This window comes from Fundulus heteroclitus, chromosome 11 (assembly GCF_011125445.2).
Source record: "Fundulus heteroclitus isolate FHET01 chromosome 11, MU-UCD_Fhet_4.1, whole genome shotgun sequence".
Lineage (NCBI taxonomy): Eukaryota > Metazoa > Chordata > Actinopteri > Cyprinodontiformes > Fundulidae > Fundulus > Fundulus heteroclitus.
Window position 1 is genome coordinate 7,339,176 of NC_046371.1, and position 13,793 is coordinate 7,352,968.

General features: G+C 39.6%; 1 protein-coding gene across 1 annotated transcript in view; it reads right to left on the reverse strand.

Annotated features, from left to right (window-relative positions):
- The window catches only part of LOC105933727 (polypeptide N-acetylgalactosaminyltransferase 10), a 75,858-nt gene extending 62,505 nt beyond the window's left edge, over positions 1–13,353 (reverse strand). The window contains exon 1 of the mRNA XM_036142799.1: positions 13,083–13,353. Within this exon, the coding sequence (XP_035998692.1) occupies positions 13,083–13,247 (165 nt within the window). The 5' untranslated portion in view covers positions 13,248–13,353. The remainder of the gene's footprint in view (positions 1–13,082) is intronic.
- Between the last annotated feature and the right edge of the window lie 440 nt (positions 13,354–13,793).

Below are 13,793 nucleotides of genomic sequence, written 5' to 3' on the forward strand. Positions count from 1 at the left end.
CAGAGAAAATTACAGAGTCCGACATAGTTTTAGCAAACTCACAAACCGAAGCAACACCAACTTTGGTGACCTCTGATCGGCGTGACCGGGTGTCATTACCGCCAGCGTGAATAACAATTTTGCGGTATTTACGCTTATCCTTAGCCAGTAGTTTTAGGTAGGATTCTATGTCGCCTGTTCTGGCCCCTGGCAGGCATTTAACTATGGTCCCTGGTTTCTTTAGTGCCACATTTCTCATTATGGAGCTGCCAATAATTAAGGTCGGCTCCTCGGCGAGATTGTCGCTCAGAGGGGAAAATTTATTAGAAACGCAGATGGGTTGGTGGTGATCTGGGGTCTGTAATCTAGAGCTATGCTTCCTACGAACTGTCACCCAGCCAGCCTGGTTACCAGGCTGGCTGGGTGCTACTGCTTTAGGTTCGCTACGTGAAGTTACTCTATGCGGCTCCGCGCTAGCAAAAGAGCGGCTATCAGCTGGTTTTTCAACAGCACGGAGCCGGGTCTCCAATTCTGACACCCTCGCCTCCAAAGCTACAAAAACACTACATTTATTACATGTACCATCATCACTAAAGGAGGCAGAGGAATAACTGAACATCTGACACAGAGAGCAGCAGATAGGAGACTTAGTCAGAGCCGGAGAAGCCATTATGAGGCTAAGGCTTGGCTAGCGCTAGGCTAACGCTAGGCTAAAGCTAGGCTAACGCCCTATTATCACGCCAAAGAACAAACCGTGTGAAACACGAGGAGTTCCCAAACGTGATGAGCAGCCACAGACAATGTTTTAAAAGTGCTTATGTTTGGAAACAGATGTTACAGCAAAGAGGTTTAAAGATAAAAAGCGAGAGAGCCTGGAGCAAAGCTCCGTCGTTCACACAGCAACAACAGGAAGTGACGCAATACGCCTTACCGCAAACAGGAAGTCCGTACAATATGGACAGGTTCAGCTGATCATGCCACGTAGAGGAATAAAAAAAAATAATATTTCTAATGAATCCAAGTTTAGGAAAAATTTGTCATCCTGAGTAAGCTTGCCGTGACAGGAAGACAAGCATTAGACCAGGGGTACTTTCTATTTGAAACAAAGTAACAAGAGTATAAGCAAAAAACAGTAATATAAACACAGAAGCACCGAGCAGGAGTATTTTTTATGGGAAAGAAAAAACGACAGATTTAATGACATAAATAGCTTCACTGATTACTCCATCGTATCCTTATTATGAGAGGGAAAAAAAACTACGAGATTGCAGGAAGTAAGTAGCAATAGCTCTGGTGATGACTGAATTGAGGAACGTGATGCAGTGAAACACCACAGTACTGGGCCTGGAGTTCCTTCTATGGAGAGAATGGAAGAAACATCATAGAGATTATTGTTGTCAGAACTAGTGATGGCGCAAGCTAGAGACTTTTCAGGTCGCCTAATTGTCTCATGTTCGAGGTCAAATAAGGGATACAGCCCGTCACGAGGAGATGAAACAAACAATGTTGCACCTTCACCTAAACTTGCATGTCCCATCTTTCAGTTTAAATGTCTAATCCTAACAAGATAAACTTCAGAATAGGACTGCCCTGACACTTTCTTCATGCTCATATCTGAGAAATCATGGAAAAGAAAGATTTAAACATTCTTGTTTGCAGCAGATTATGTTGCCATTTTCCAGTTATGAAAAATTCCCCATCACTGAGCATTCCTTGGAGGAAGTGTACATCTCAGCAAAACAATGGAAATGAGCAGCTTTTCTTGTACGGATTCATTCTTTTCTGTCCACACTTGACAATCTGTCACATCCAAGAATAAACATCCGAATCTTTTTTTCTCGCCTGCCCAACATCTCTAACTAACTTTGGAAAGAAAACTTTGTTGCTTTGACCCCTCTGGCATTGAGGATCCCAAACAAATTAAGCATTTTGGTGGTTATGTTTTTCTTTTTCTTTTTTTTCCCAACCATTCTCAAGGTGTGAAGCTGTAGTTGCTAAATTATTAAAATCCCCCACAGATTGCTCTAATTCAGATAAGTCAGTGCTGTTTTCCAAATTTCTGCTTTTGGAATGTGTGGAGAGGGCTCAGATATCTCTTCTGGACTGCAATAAAGCTGCCATTATAAAAGTGGAAATTAGCTTTGCCAAGGGCGCTGATGCACCACCACACCATGCCAGAGTCTGGCTGCAGGGATTAATCGCTGACAACTATCTTTTGTTGACAAGTATTTTCCAAAATCTTCAATTTTCCATGTTTGTACATCAGCAGTTGATGAATTGTGATTCTTGGTGCTGTTTGGTCTGAGGGATCAGAGATAAGAGCGATCTATCTTAACGTTAATGCTCTTCCAATTTAATTTATTTTTTACTTTTTTAACCATATTTTAATCAGACTTTATCCAGTCGAACAAAATACTCATTTCTTTGGAGAGCAGTGTTATAAAGAATATTTTGGTTGCTCAGAACATTGTATATGGTGGGCCTAGTGGTTAGAGAGCCGGGTATTTGCATCTTGGAGAGGACCCTAAGGTCAGCGGTTTGAAACTCAGCCTGTCACTCTGGGTCCCTGAGCAAGACCCTTGACCACATATTGCTCCCCATGCGCCACTCAGTGTTGGCAGCACACTGCTCCCTAAGAGGTGGGTTAAATGTAGAGACTATTTTCCCCTCTGTGTGGCTATAAAGGGAAATATTTATTTATGGTGCAATCTGAGTTTGTACCCAACCATGGTAGAATCACTCAAATGCAGGAAAGGATTCAAATTAACAGATTAAGCAGAATTTCATGTTTTCTCACTGCCATTGGCCATGCTTAGTCAATGTCAGCATCTCCAGGTCTCCCCAGCTAAACTCTCCAACATGTTTTAAGATAGAAAGTAGCAGCCTGGTGCTGCTAATTAAGTGCACTTGATTATTGGTCATCAGCAAGTGTGAGCCCCTTGACGTAAGTAGGGTGTTTTCCCTGGTTTAATGCTGAGGAGAATACAGATATTAAGACAAAGAAAGAAAACGTTCTCCACCAGAGCCTAAAGAAGCAAACATTTAGGGAAATGTGAAAAAGCTGTTTCAAAGTGACTTAAAATGCATCATCGTCATTTAGAGAGAGATTATTTACAATCAGGAAACATTTCAGATAGCAGCCAGTGTTTCCAGAAATGGACGCCCCAGGAAATTCCCTTCAGGGTCAACATTTTCCAGTATTTCTAAAAAGTGTGAGAAACCCAAGGAGCTCCATGTCAGACTCCATGGACCTCACTCGAGGTAGCAAAGATTAACAAGGATAAACAGATGGATTTAAAAAGACTGAACAATTACTGCCTTTTTAGGATGTTTTTAAGGAGAAAGCCTCCTCTGTCTAAACCAAGTACAGTTCTTGAGAGCTACTATCCTGCCACTTTCAAGGCTTGTCCACATATAGCCGAATATGTAGGAAAATGAACACAATTTATGCATTTTGGCCTTTCAGCCATACAAAACAACATTTTATCGCTAAAAACAATCATTTCTGAAAACTCCGGCCAAAGAGGAGATTTGAGAAAACTCTGCATGTGAACCCAGCAACACAAGCCTTCAGGGCGTGGCGCGTCACAGTCGGTGAGAATAATGGGGCCCTGACGTCAGGCCAGTGAGTTGACCGTGTTATGGAGGAAAAATGAATGCTATCAGAGAGCTGCTGATTTTTATGTTGGTGTTGAGTTTGACTGTACAAGGCCTCAGATGCATCCGTGCTCCAACATACTTGAATGAAATCGCTGAATTCATTCATCAGCATTCAGTCATTCAGCTCTGCAGAGGCATGCTATCGAGTCAGCCATTGATTTAGGTGTGTTTGACCATCAAGTATCAGGATAGGAGCTCTCCAGATCTGGACTTGAGTAAACCTGGTCAAAAACAAAGGCTATGGTAGCACATCTCCGGTTTTGTGAAAGATCATGGAGAAGGTGTCTGGAACAATGTGTTTGGATACATGAGACAAAAGTAGAAATGTCTGGCCTTAATACACAGTAACTTGTTTGGAGAAAACGTTACATTGTCATAGCAAACAGGCGTAATTCAGAGGCAACCAGACTTTCACTAAGTTCTTTCTGAAAACGGTTCGACACCTATCCAGGGGTCTTTGTCAGTTCTGGTGGCTCGCACTTGAGCAACCTGCAGCTGGTGCACAGCTGTTTTTTAAGGACATGGAGGCCAAATCAATGACCCACCCGTGACTGTCCTGGGTCGTTAGAAGCCATTGCTTGGTGTGAGGGGAGTACTCGCTCACCTGAATCATGACGAGACAGCTTATGTCCAGTCTCCTTGAAAGTGACCCATGGAGTTTCTTGAAAATTTAGTTTGCTAGAACACAAAGACGGTTAAGGATTTATTCTTAATAACATTTTAAATAGAGTTATTATGTGTGTTTTGGTGAGTCAAGTAGAGTGCAAGTCCATCTGTGTGTTTTCCAAATGAACGGAAGTGATGCTACGCCAACACATTTGCTTCTAATTAAAATTTCAGCCACTGTAGATGTTTTATTCCGCTGAGGCTTTCTGCTCCAATGAGACCTTGAGCAACAGAACACAGAGAATAACAGACTACAGCGGTCGGCAAATCTGAGAGCTTCTGTGTAACTCTTATTTTTATCCTGTTTTTGTGCATGTGTCTGTGCCTTGCACGAGTGGGTTGTGGCTGTAAGAAACAGCATGAGAGAAAATGTGCTGGTGATTAAAACAGAGTCTTTTTTTTTTTTTTTTCCTGCTGGCCCCGTGCACACCCCTCCCCAACCCCGCCTCTCTCACACGTACAGTCACACAAGCCAGTAGCCAGCAGATGTAGAGGACCTTGCAGAGAACAAACAGCCAGGGGAATTTAACTCCCAGTAAAGCTGTCTTAATAACTCAACACTAATATGCAAGAAATGAAGCCGGACACCGCATTAACCCAGCTTACTGCTGGAACATCCATTTCTCTCCTCCAGCACACCGCACTTTAATTTTTTTTCCAGGTCTGCCGAATTCTGCTATGTTGAGATTTAAGATTTGAGATTTAAGATGGACCAAAATGTCAGCCTAAAAAGGCTCATTAACATAGTCTATTGTATACTAGTGGATGTAGATTAACTATATCCCTCTTTTAACGGTGGTAAATTGACACAGTAGCTGATTGACAAGCATTTACACAATATGAACCATTGCCGAAATCTTGTGTCATTTAAGAAAAAAAGTGATCTAAAAATAGTCCTTGAAGTACAATCCTAGCTAAGTCAGCCCAAAGTTAGACTTAGAAAACAGCTAAATTGAAATATTTCTTAACATTTAAACAATGATTAGAGCCGAAAATCAGATGCCAAGCTGGAGTAGAAAATATCTGCTGGTTAATTGTTTTATTAATATGTAGACATACTGTGACTACAATCTGTGCATATGAAATCTGAGATACCTTTCCACCCTAGATGATTCATGAAAGGGAAGTCTGAAAAGTTGAGCAAATTGAAGCTGCAAAGCAATATGAACATGAAGTCTATGACCTAGATTTGAAATTTTTGAAAATAATTTTAAACTTATGGCAACATTGTTGGTGCCACATGCTATATTTCACACACTGTTGAACTTAAAAATGCTACAGCTACTTCAAAATAATCTGTATAAGTTAAAAGTATGAAAAAGGGAAACTGAATTAAACCCACATCTCATTTGTCAAACACATAGTTCTAGTACATATACATATATATACATATATACATACACACATACATATATATATATGTATGTATATACTTTATGGCCAATATTAAGCTCCATGTTTCTCTTTAGCCCTTCATAATTACATTCCAATGGATCGCTCCCTACCATCCCCATTTAACATATAGTTTGCCAATTAGCAGCAATGTAACATTGAACTTTTTGTCTTTTGCAGCAATGCAGTTCATTAAGAATTGCTGCATTCAAAAAATTAAAGGTTTCATTTTTGAAAGTAATTTTTTTAGGTTTTTGCTAATGTTTGCTCATATACTTTCAGTACAGGGAATATTTAAGGTATATTTTTGTAGATATATTTATCCACCTGTAACTGGAAATGGGGAATTCTCACTTTATTAGTTGTTAGTAGGAGTCCCATCCTTATGTCAACTCCACGGCACCAGTGAACATTTAGGATAAAATGAGCAATAGTAATAGTAGTTAAATATATGAATAAAAGTTTATTTATAATCTTAATAATAATAATAATTTTGTTTTAAATACGATTCAGGCTTTGTCAGGATCCACATGAATGCATGAAAAGAAGCCATTTTTTGGTACTTAATTTTTCATAATGCCTGTAATATGTGAAACTTCCCAAAAAGAGAGAGAGAAAAAAAGCATCTCCCCTGAAACAGACCTACCTGATGTACCGGACTGGATTTGAAAAGGTCTTTATTGCCCAGAAATAATCAGAACTCCGTGTACAATGAGTGGAAATGTCACGTTAACATCTAAGAGGACACCTTTTCAGCAGAGACTTGCCTCGTTTTGCTTCGAGGTGTTAACTTTATTTTTTTATTTTTTATATTTATTGCGTTAAAGTTAAAGGTGACACTTTTCTCCCGGGAAATACGACAAGATAACATTATCAGCAGTCCGCTGATAGCAAATTTGTACATTTAACACGTTCTGCTGTATCACCTGAAAAAAAGACGTCAACACATTGAAGTTTTTTTGTTGTTTTTATAGCAGTTAAAAACACTATGCAAGATAAAATTCATGCTAAATCCTATCACACCTAAATACACACCACCCCTCCTTTATATCTGTGTTTCCATTGTTGCCTTGTAATACAATTGTACATTAGTAGTGAAACATTATACAGCCCACTTTTTAAGAAATTATAGGTTGCTTCCAAATGACTAGGATGCATTATTTTAAAAAGCACCTTGTACACTCCATAACTTAGTCAGAAAGAACCCAGAAAGTTCTTTGTAAGTTCTATAGCACATCTCTCGAGTTTTGGTTAAGTAAGCCTGTAAGTGACAGGAAAGTAACCCACAGGTCTTAGGAAAGTGACCAGTAGGTTTTGGAACCATAATTGTTACAAGAAAGTAACTTGCAAGTTCTATGAAATTAACAAATAATTTCCAGAAAGTACCTTGTAGGCTATTGAAAGTACTGTGTAAGTTTGGGAAATAAATCTTTAAGGTATGGGAATGTGCCTCGCACCTCCTGGGAATGTGAAAAGTAAATGTACGAATGAAAACCTGTATAGTCCAGAAGGTAACGCACACGTTCCATGAAGGTAACCTTTAAGTTGTGAATGGCAACCTGTTGGTGCCATGCCAGAAATCTGGGGAAATAACCACTAAGTGGTTCTGCAAATTCCGAGAAATAACCTAAAGCCTCTAGGAGAGTAACCCACAAGCTCCCAAAACGTAACCTGTTATATCCAGACGGTACCTGAGAGCTTGTGAGCTGTGTTGAACCAGGTGTTGAGTCAGGAGAACACCTGGAACATGCAGGACAGCGGCCCTTGAGGACTGACTTTGGACCCTACAGCCTTAGACAGAAAAAGTTTTATCCAATTTGAATAATAAACTGAACTTGACGGAATTGTTTTAATTACTAGGATCAACAGAAACATGTCCTTGACATAGAATCTTTCTGTTAGATTCCACTGAATTGACTTTTTTCATTTAAGTGTGATGTTGTTTTGAATCGGGGCGGTATAAATAAACTGAAATTGTTTGTTCTCCAAGGACCAAAGAGAACCACAATGGGTCTGAATATCCCTGCTCTGTTTTCTTTTTCCTGCTAAAAATGAAATCTCTCAGATGGTTGGAATTGGAGGAGAAACTTTTCTTCCTTTCTCTTCTCAGTTTTTTTTTTTCTTTTCTTTTCTGTTAGATCACAGCACCCCAGGGAGACAATTAACTGCTTTTCCTGTTTTTATCTCACCTTCTGCTCCCCTTCTGCCCCTCTTTCAGCCACTCCACAGACAAGTCAATTTGTCCTGGATGCTGAGAGCATCCCTTTGCTTCGTCCAGGAATGCAAAACCTTGTGTGTACAAAGACCATTTCTTTCTGAGTTCAGGGAATTAATCGATCCCCTATCTGGGCGTGAGCAGTGGTTGGAATTTTTAAATTAAACGTAGTCCTGGTACTTAGTTTAGATCATTTTCTCAATAAACAATTTAAAATTCATTTCCTAATTTGCATAACAGACAATCTGCTGAAAACTATATAATCTGTAACAGATTTAAATTGCATTTTTTATTTATTCCTGAATTATAAAATTTGGATAAAAACAGGAATTGTGTCACAAACACAATCATTCAGTTCAGATATAAGTTTTAAAACTAGTTTTGGATCTTTGGGGCTGAAGATCCTAAAATATCTTAACTTGACCAACGTGAGGTCAGTTATCTTCTGGTTAGAGTCGTGATTTACTGCAGCGGGCGTTTCTCGAAGCCGATTGACGAGTTAAGCTGCCAAACGCAGTGGCAGCATCATGGCAAGGGCCTAGTTTTTAATCGGCGGTACTGGTGCCTTGGACAACGTGGCTGGAATAATGAAGAAAGAGTACTAGCTGATTCTTGGACTTCATATCAACAAATGTTCAAAACTCAGAGACAGTTGGGGGTTCCAATAGGACACTGAACCCAAAAAAACATCACAACTGGTTTTAGATTGTGTAAAGCAGGCTGGCATTAAGTTCCTGGAGTGCCGTTCCCAATCATTCAAACTCATCTCTGTTGAACATTTGAGGACCATACTTGCAAGCTGTGACCCTGTTAGGAAACCATGCAGTTTAAAGGATCTGGTTGGCTTTGTCTTCTTGTGGTTTTAGAATAATAGCAGGAATTAACCTATGTCCACTCATACTCTAATTAAAGCTAAATGCAAACGCTAAAAGAACATTTTTGACATATATAGATGTCTTAAAGTATTTTACTTTAAGACCAAACTTAACTTAAGTCACATGTGGACTGTTTTCACATCTCAAAAACCCTAAATATGCACACAAATTAAATTCAAGTTGAAGTTTATCTGTCCCCTCTCTACCAGACTCAGAGCAACACTATGACATCTTTGGTATTTCCTGGGTAGCTACTGAACAGAACATTCAAACCTTACTAAGGGTTGCATAAACCCGTTATGACAAACACATAAACGCCACAAAGCTCTGTGGTCCCTGCCTAGCTCCAGGCTGCAGAAGACCCTGCAGTGAAGGACTCCACACACCGTGGAAAAGCAATGCGGTAACACCACTGTATAGCCCATTATTTCCAAAAAGGAGCCATTATGCAGGATCCTGCTGAGCTGCAGAGTGGGCAGAGGACCAGACGGCGAGCACAACTTGTGGAAACTCACACTTCTCACTTTCTCAGAAAGTGGTGGATTAGAAAACAAGCCGTGGTTTTCAGAAAAGGTTCCGTTTCATGCTGAAAGCACAGAACATTCAGGAGGTTTTGAAGCCTGATCTGAAACAAACAAGCTCTTTTTGGTGTTCTGTCATAAATCTTTCACAGAAAACGTCTCTTTGGCTGTCATCAGCGGGGCACCACAGAGTTAAGACTTGTTGCTAAATCAATTAGACAACCGAAGATATATGATGTGACATTTTTGTGAATTAGGTTTTCTCCTCAGATGGCAACACGTACAGCAAACAAGTATCCACTGAGATGTCAGAAGTACACTTGGTGGAATGTCTGTGCAAACAAATGTGACAAACATGCCTCGGGCTAACACACGCAGGCTCTCTTCTGGCAGTGGAGAGTAGCAACGCTGAATGATATCAATGTTTACTGCTTATAAAAAGTGGTTGGAGAGATACATTAATTCAGAGCAGTGCTGCATCCAATAAAACACAAATAACATGGATGCATGCTCTATGACTTTCATGCAGAATATTATTACTATCAATATTAGCTTCAAATGTGATATATAACCACCATCACAATGCTAAAACAGTTTTCAATGTTACAAGAGGAGGAATTTAGCAACTTATGCAAATAATAATAATACATTGCTAAGAATTTGTGCCTGAAACGGGAGGTTAATATGCATAAAATGGACCACAATTTATGAAAGAGGGTAGCAAAAAGGAAATTAATGCTTGCTCAATTAAAACTTGCTTGAGCTCACACTGAGCAACAGAATGGGGGAGAAAGGGGAGGGGGGTATAAAAGACATTGATTGTGGCAACATTGTTGGTGCCACATGCCATATTTCACACACTGTTAATAAATTGGGATTTTCAAACAGAAACATTCCTCACTGGTAGGAAATCTTAAAAAGAGGAGAAAGTATTATGTGAGCAGCAGTGAATATCTCTCCGATCCAGAGATCAGAGGAAATGGGGACACTGGTTCCAATGATAGAAAACCAACAACAGTTGAAATGACCACTTGTTTCAACTAGGGTATGCATAATACCTTTTTTTCATTGTGTAACATGTTAAACCTTGAAGCAGGTGGACTACAGGAGCAGAAGGCAAAACTGGGTGGCATTCTTGTCAGCCAATAACGGGTAATTGAGGGCAAAGTTCATAGGGTCACCAACATTGGACAAAAATAGATGCTGCTACAAATATTTTAACACCTTGTTAAATTTATGCCAAGAATAATCAAAATACTGCAGTTCCAAGGGCTGACGGGGAGTAAAACCTGGGACAAGTGAAATACCATCCTAATAAAGTGGCCAGTGACTCTATATGTTGTACATACATCCTAAAATGTTCAAATTAAAGAGAATTTGAATTGGATGGTTTCCTGGAACGGACGAAAGCTTGGTCTATCCACTTTCAATGGGGTTATCGTCATGACTGTCCAAACCACCATGCCAGAAGCTTAATTGTCTAATTTCTCTTAAGGATTGTTAAACTACAATTGAACGAAATCGGATTATTGCTAACATGTATAATTGATTCCAAAACCATTCTAAATGTTTGCTGGAGATAACGTTCCTGTTGTAACACCTAATGTTTTCCAAAACTGTTGGTTTGAGTTGAAGAGTTTGGACGTTGTCCTCCTTAAATATTTCCGGCAATTGTGCAATGCAGATGTACCACCATTATGAATACATGCCCGCAGCACTATGCTACCACCATCATGCTTGAAAGTTGGTACGTTGGTCTGAAGTTAGAAAGCATCAACTTCAATCCTTCAAACATACATGAGGGTGATGAAAATTTCAGTCAGGTTTGAAGATGTTGTTTTTTTACTTTGGAGAAAAAACACTTATAAGAACAATCACAGCTAAATAAAAGATTTAGGATAATACATGTAAATATTTCATTAGAGAACATCCTCATTCAATTCAAACTTCTGCCTCTAACAGTTTTTTATTTCAAAACTGTTAGAGGCAGATCGTAAATAGAGCCTAATTTGAGACGTTTACAACCTGTCAGTCAAAGCCGAGCACAGCTATTGTTCACCCGAATTAAAACTTTCAGCGTCAGACTACAGTAATCTACTCTGTCCCACTTTAAGGATTTCATTGTGTGCAAATAAATCTGTAGGAGTCTAATTTGTATTCTGCTTTATCAAACACATCAGTGAGTTGGCGAATGAGCTCACCCTGTTTGTGTTTTAGTACAGTCTGTTTTAGCAGCAGTGAGGGAGGCCAGCTCCAAATGTCTCTAACAGGACGTATGTGAGAAAACTTGAATGGGATTAGGGTATTGATTTTTATCTACTTCAGTGATGCCATAGTGCCCTACGATGAGCTCTCGAAAAAGGACGCACATATTGTTGCTTTATTTGTGTTCTCATTCTATTTATGTTTTGCTCTTCTCTGCCTAACAGAAAGTGAACGGAAATAACCTGAAACTACCGCTGTTAAGCCTTGTTTTGGCAAACGCAAACAGCAGAGGTTGCAGACATCTCTGCTTTACATGCCTTCAGAAGCAGGTCCTGTGGAAACCATAAGTTTTCCCAACATCACCCGAGCAGATTGACAGTCACTTTTTCTGCCAGATCCCTCATCAGTCTGATAAAACAGTTCTCCATTTGTCAGTTTAATTTCATCGGAAACAAACTAAACAAATAGAGACGAAAAGCCTTGACTAAATCATTTCTGGTTTGTCAAAGTGAAAAAAAAGCCTGAGCCCTAAAGAGATATTCTGATTATTTTTTTTTTTTTCATTTTTACTTAAACAGAATATACATTTAAATCATTTACTGGGTTGGTATATTTTCAGGAACACAGTCGACAGACTAAATGACTGAGTTATCTATTTATTTATAGTTAATGAAAATAGTATTTGACATGTTAAATTGGATTTCTAGGTGTTTATTTTTGAATGTGCACATAGTCTTTTGTGCTTACAGTCAATTTTGCATAAGAGGCAGTATGCGATATCTGATTAGAGTAATTAATGTTTCCTTCATGCACAATGACCTGCTGAACTGGATATAACTAAGATATTGTACATCTCTCCAGGCTACCTCTGCGTTTTAAAATTGCTTTCATGATGCATTCATTAAATATTGAAATATTAATATTTTTATCTAACCCCTTTATCAGATCTGCCATTGTTCTACTAGTGCCCCAGACTCAGGTCCTCTGAGATTTGAGGCATTATTCATTTATACAGCCCTCGCCATTTGAACAAGCTGTTCAGAAGACAGTGTTGATGATTTTAAAAGTGTTTTTTTTTTAGCCTGGCTGTTATTTGAACTTAGGAAAGCCTGTCTGGTTGTTCAAAGAAATGTTGGCTGGCTCAAATCCTGCTAAAGTGTCAAATATTCCAGAAAGTATGTGCCCTATAAGTTACCCTTCTGTGAGGGGAAACAAAAAAGTTTGTGTCTGATTTCGAGTCTGGTCCAGGGGATGGTACTTAGAATGGGTGATGAATTAAGCTTTGCTTTTATTGTTTTATCCGGTTGCAGAAGCAAATCCTGTTGAACGCCGGCCGACTGGACATGCTGGGTCTCCGTTTAAAGTCTTTGCGCTCTCCATGGTGCTGGAGCTGTACCCAGGACTTTCCTAAAGCCCGATTTAGGATTTCTTGGCTTAAAATTTGAAGTAAAAATGTGCTTAAATAATTATCTCAGCTGTGATTTTCCGATTGCTTACGGTCGCGCAGATTTGGATGTTTTCATCGAGATTGTTGTTAGGGTCGTTTTTAATAGAAAATCAACACACTACCTGAAGGAGCGCTGAGATCCGGTTCTGTCCGTCGGCTGAGCCCGCCAAGCCGCTGTCCAGCACTCGGTCCCGGTACAAAGACCACAGACCGACGTTCGGGAAGAAAAGTGCCGCAGCGAGCAGCAGCCCGGTGACCTGTAGCAGCCTCTTCTCTTTGCGCCGCATCTCGCTCTCTCGGTCCGGGAGGAGGAACTAAACAAGCCGCCGGGTCCTGACGGAGCTCCGCTCCAACCGGAGACAAGTTTCACTCCAACTGGCAGAGGAGCCACTGCTCTTAAAGCTCAGTCGATTTCAGGATTGATGTCACATCCGGAGGAGACTTTCAAAATAAGATATTGAGCTTACTCATGACTTTGTCAAAAAAGAAAAATGCATGTTTAGGTCAGGAGTGTCCAAAATGCGGCCATTTGGACCTGAATTGAATTTGCGCGGTATTTCATTACATGACGAATTTTGGGCCACATTACAGATAGTGGCAAATAATGAATAATAATAATAATAATAATAATAATAATAATAATAATAATAATAATAATAATAATAATAATAATAATAATAATAATAATATTCAAGGATCTTGGTTTGTGGACTTCAGCTCAGCATTGAACACCATCATCCCAGACATCCTCAGCACTAAAATCACCCAGCTCAATCTCCCAGCCTCCACCTGTCAGCGGATCACAAACTTCCTCACTGACAGGAGTCAGACGG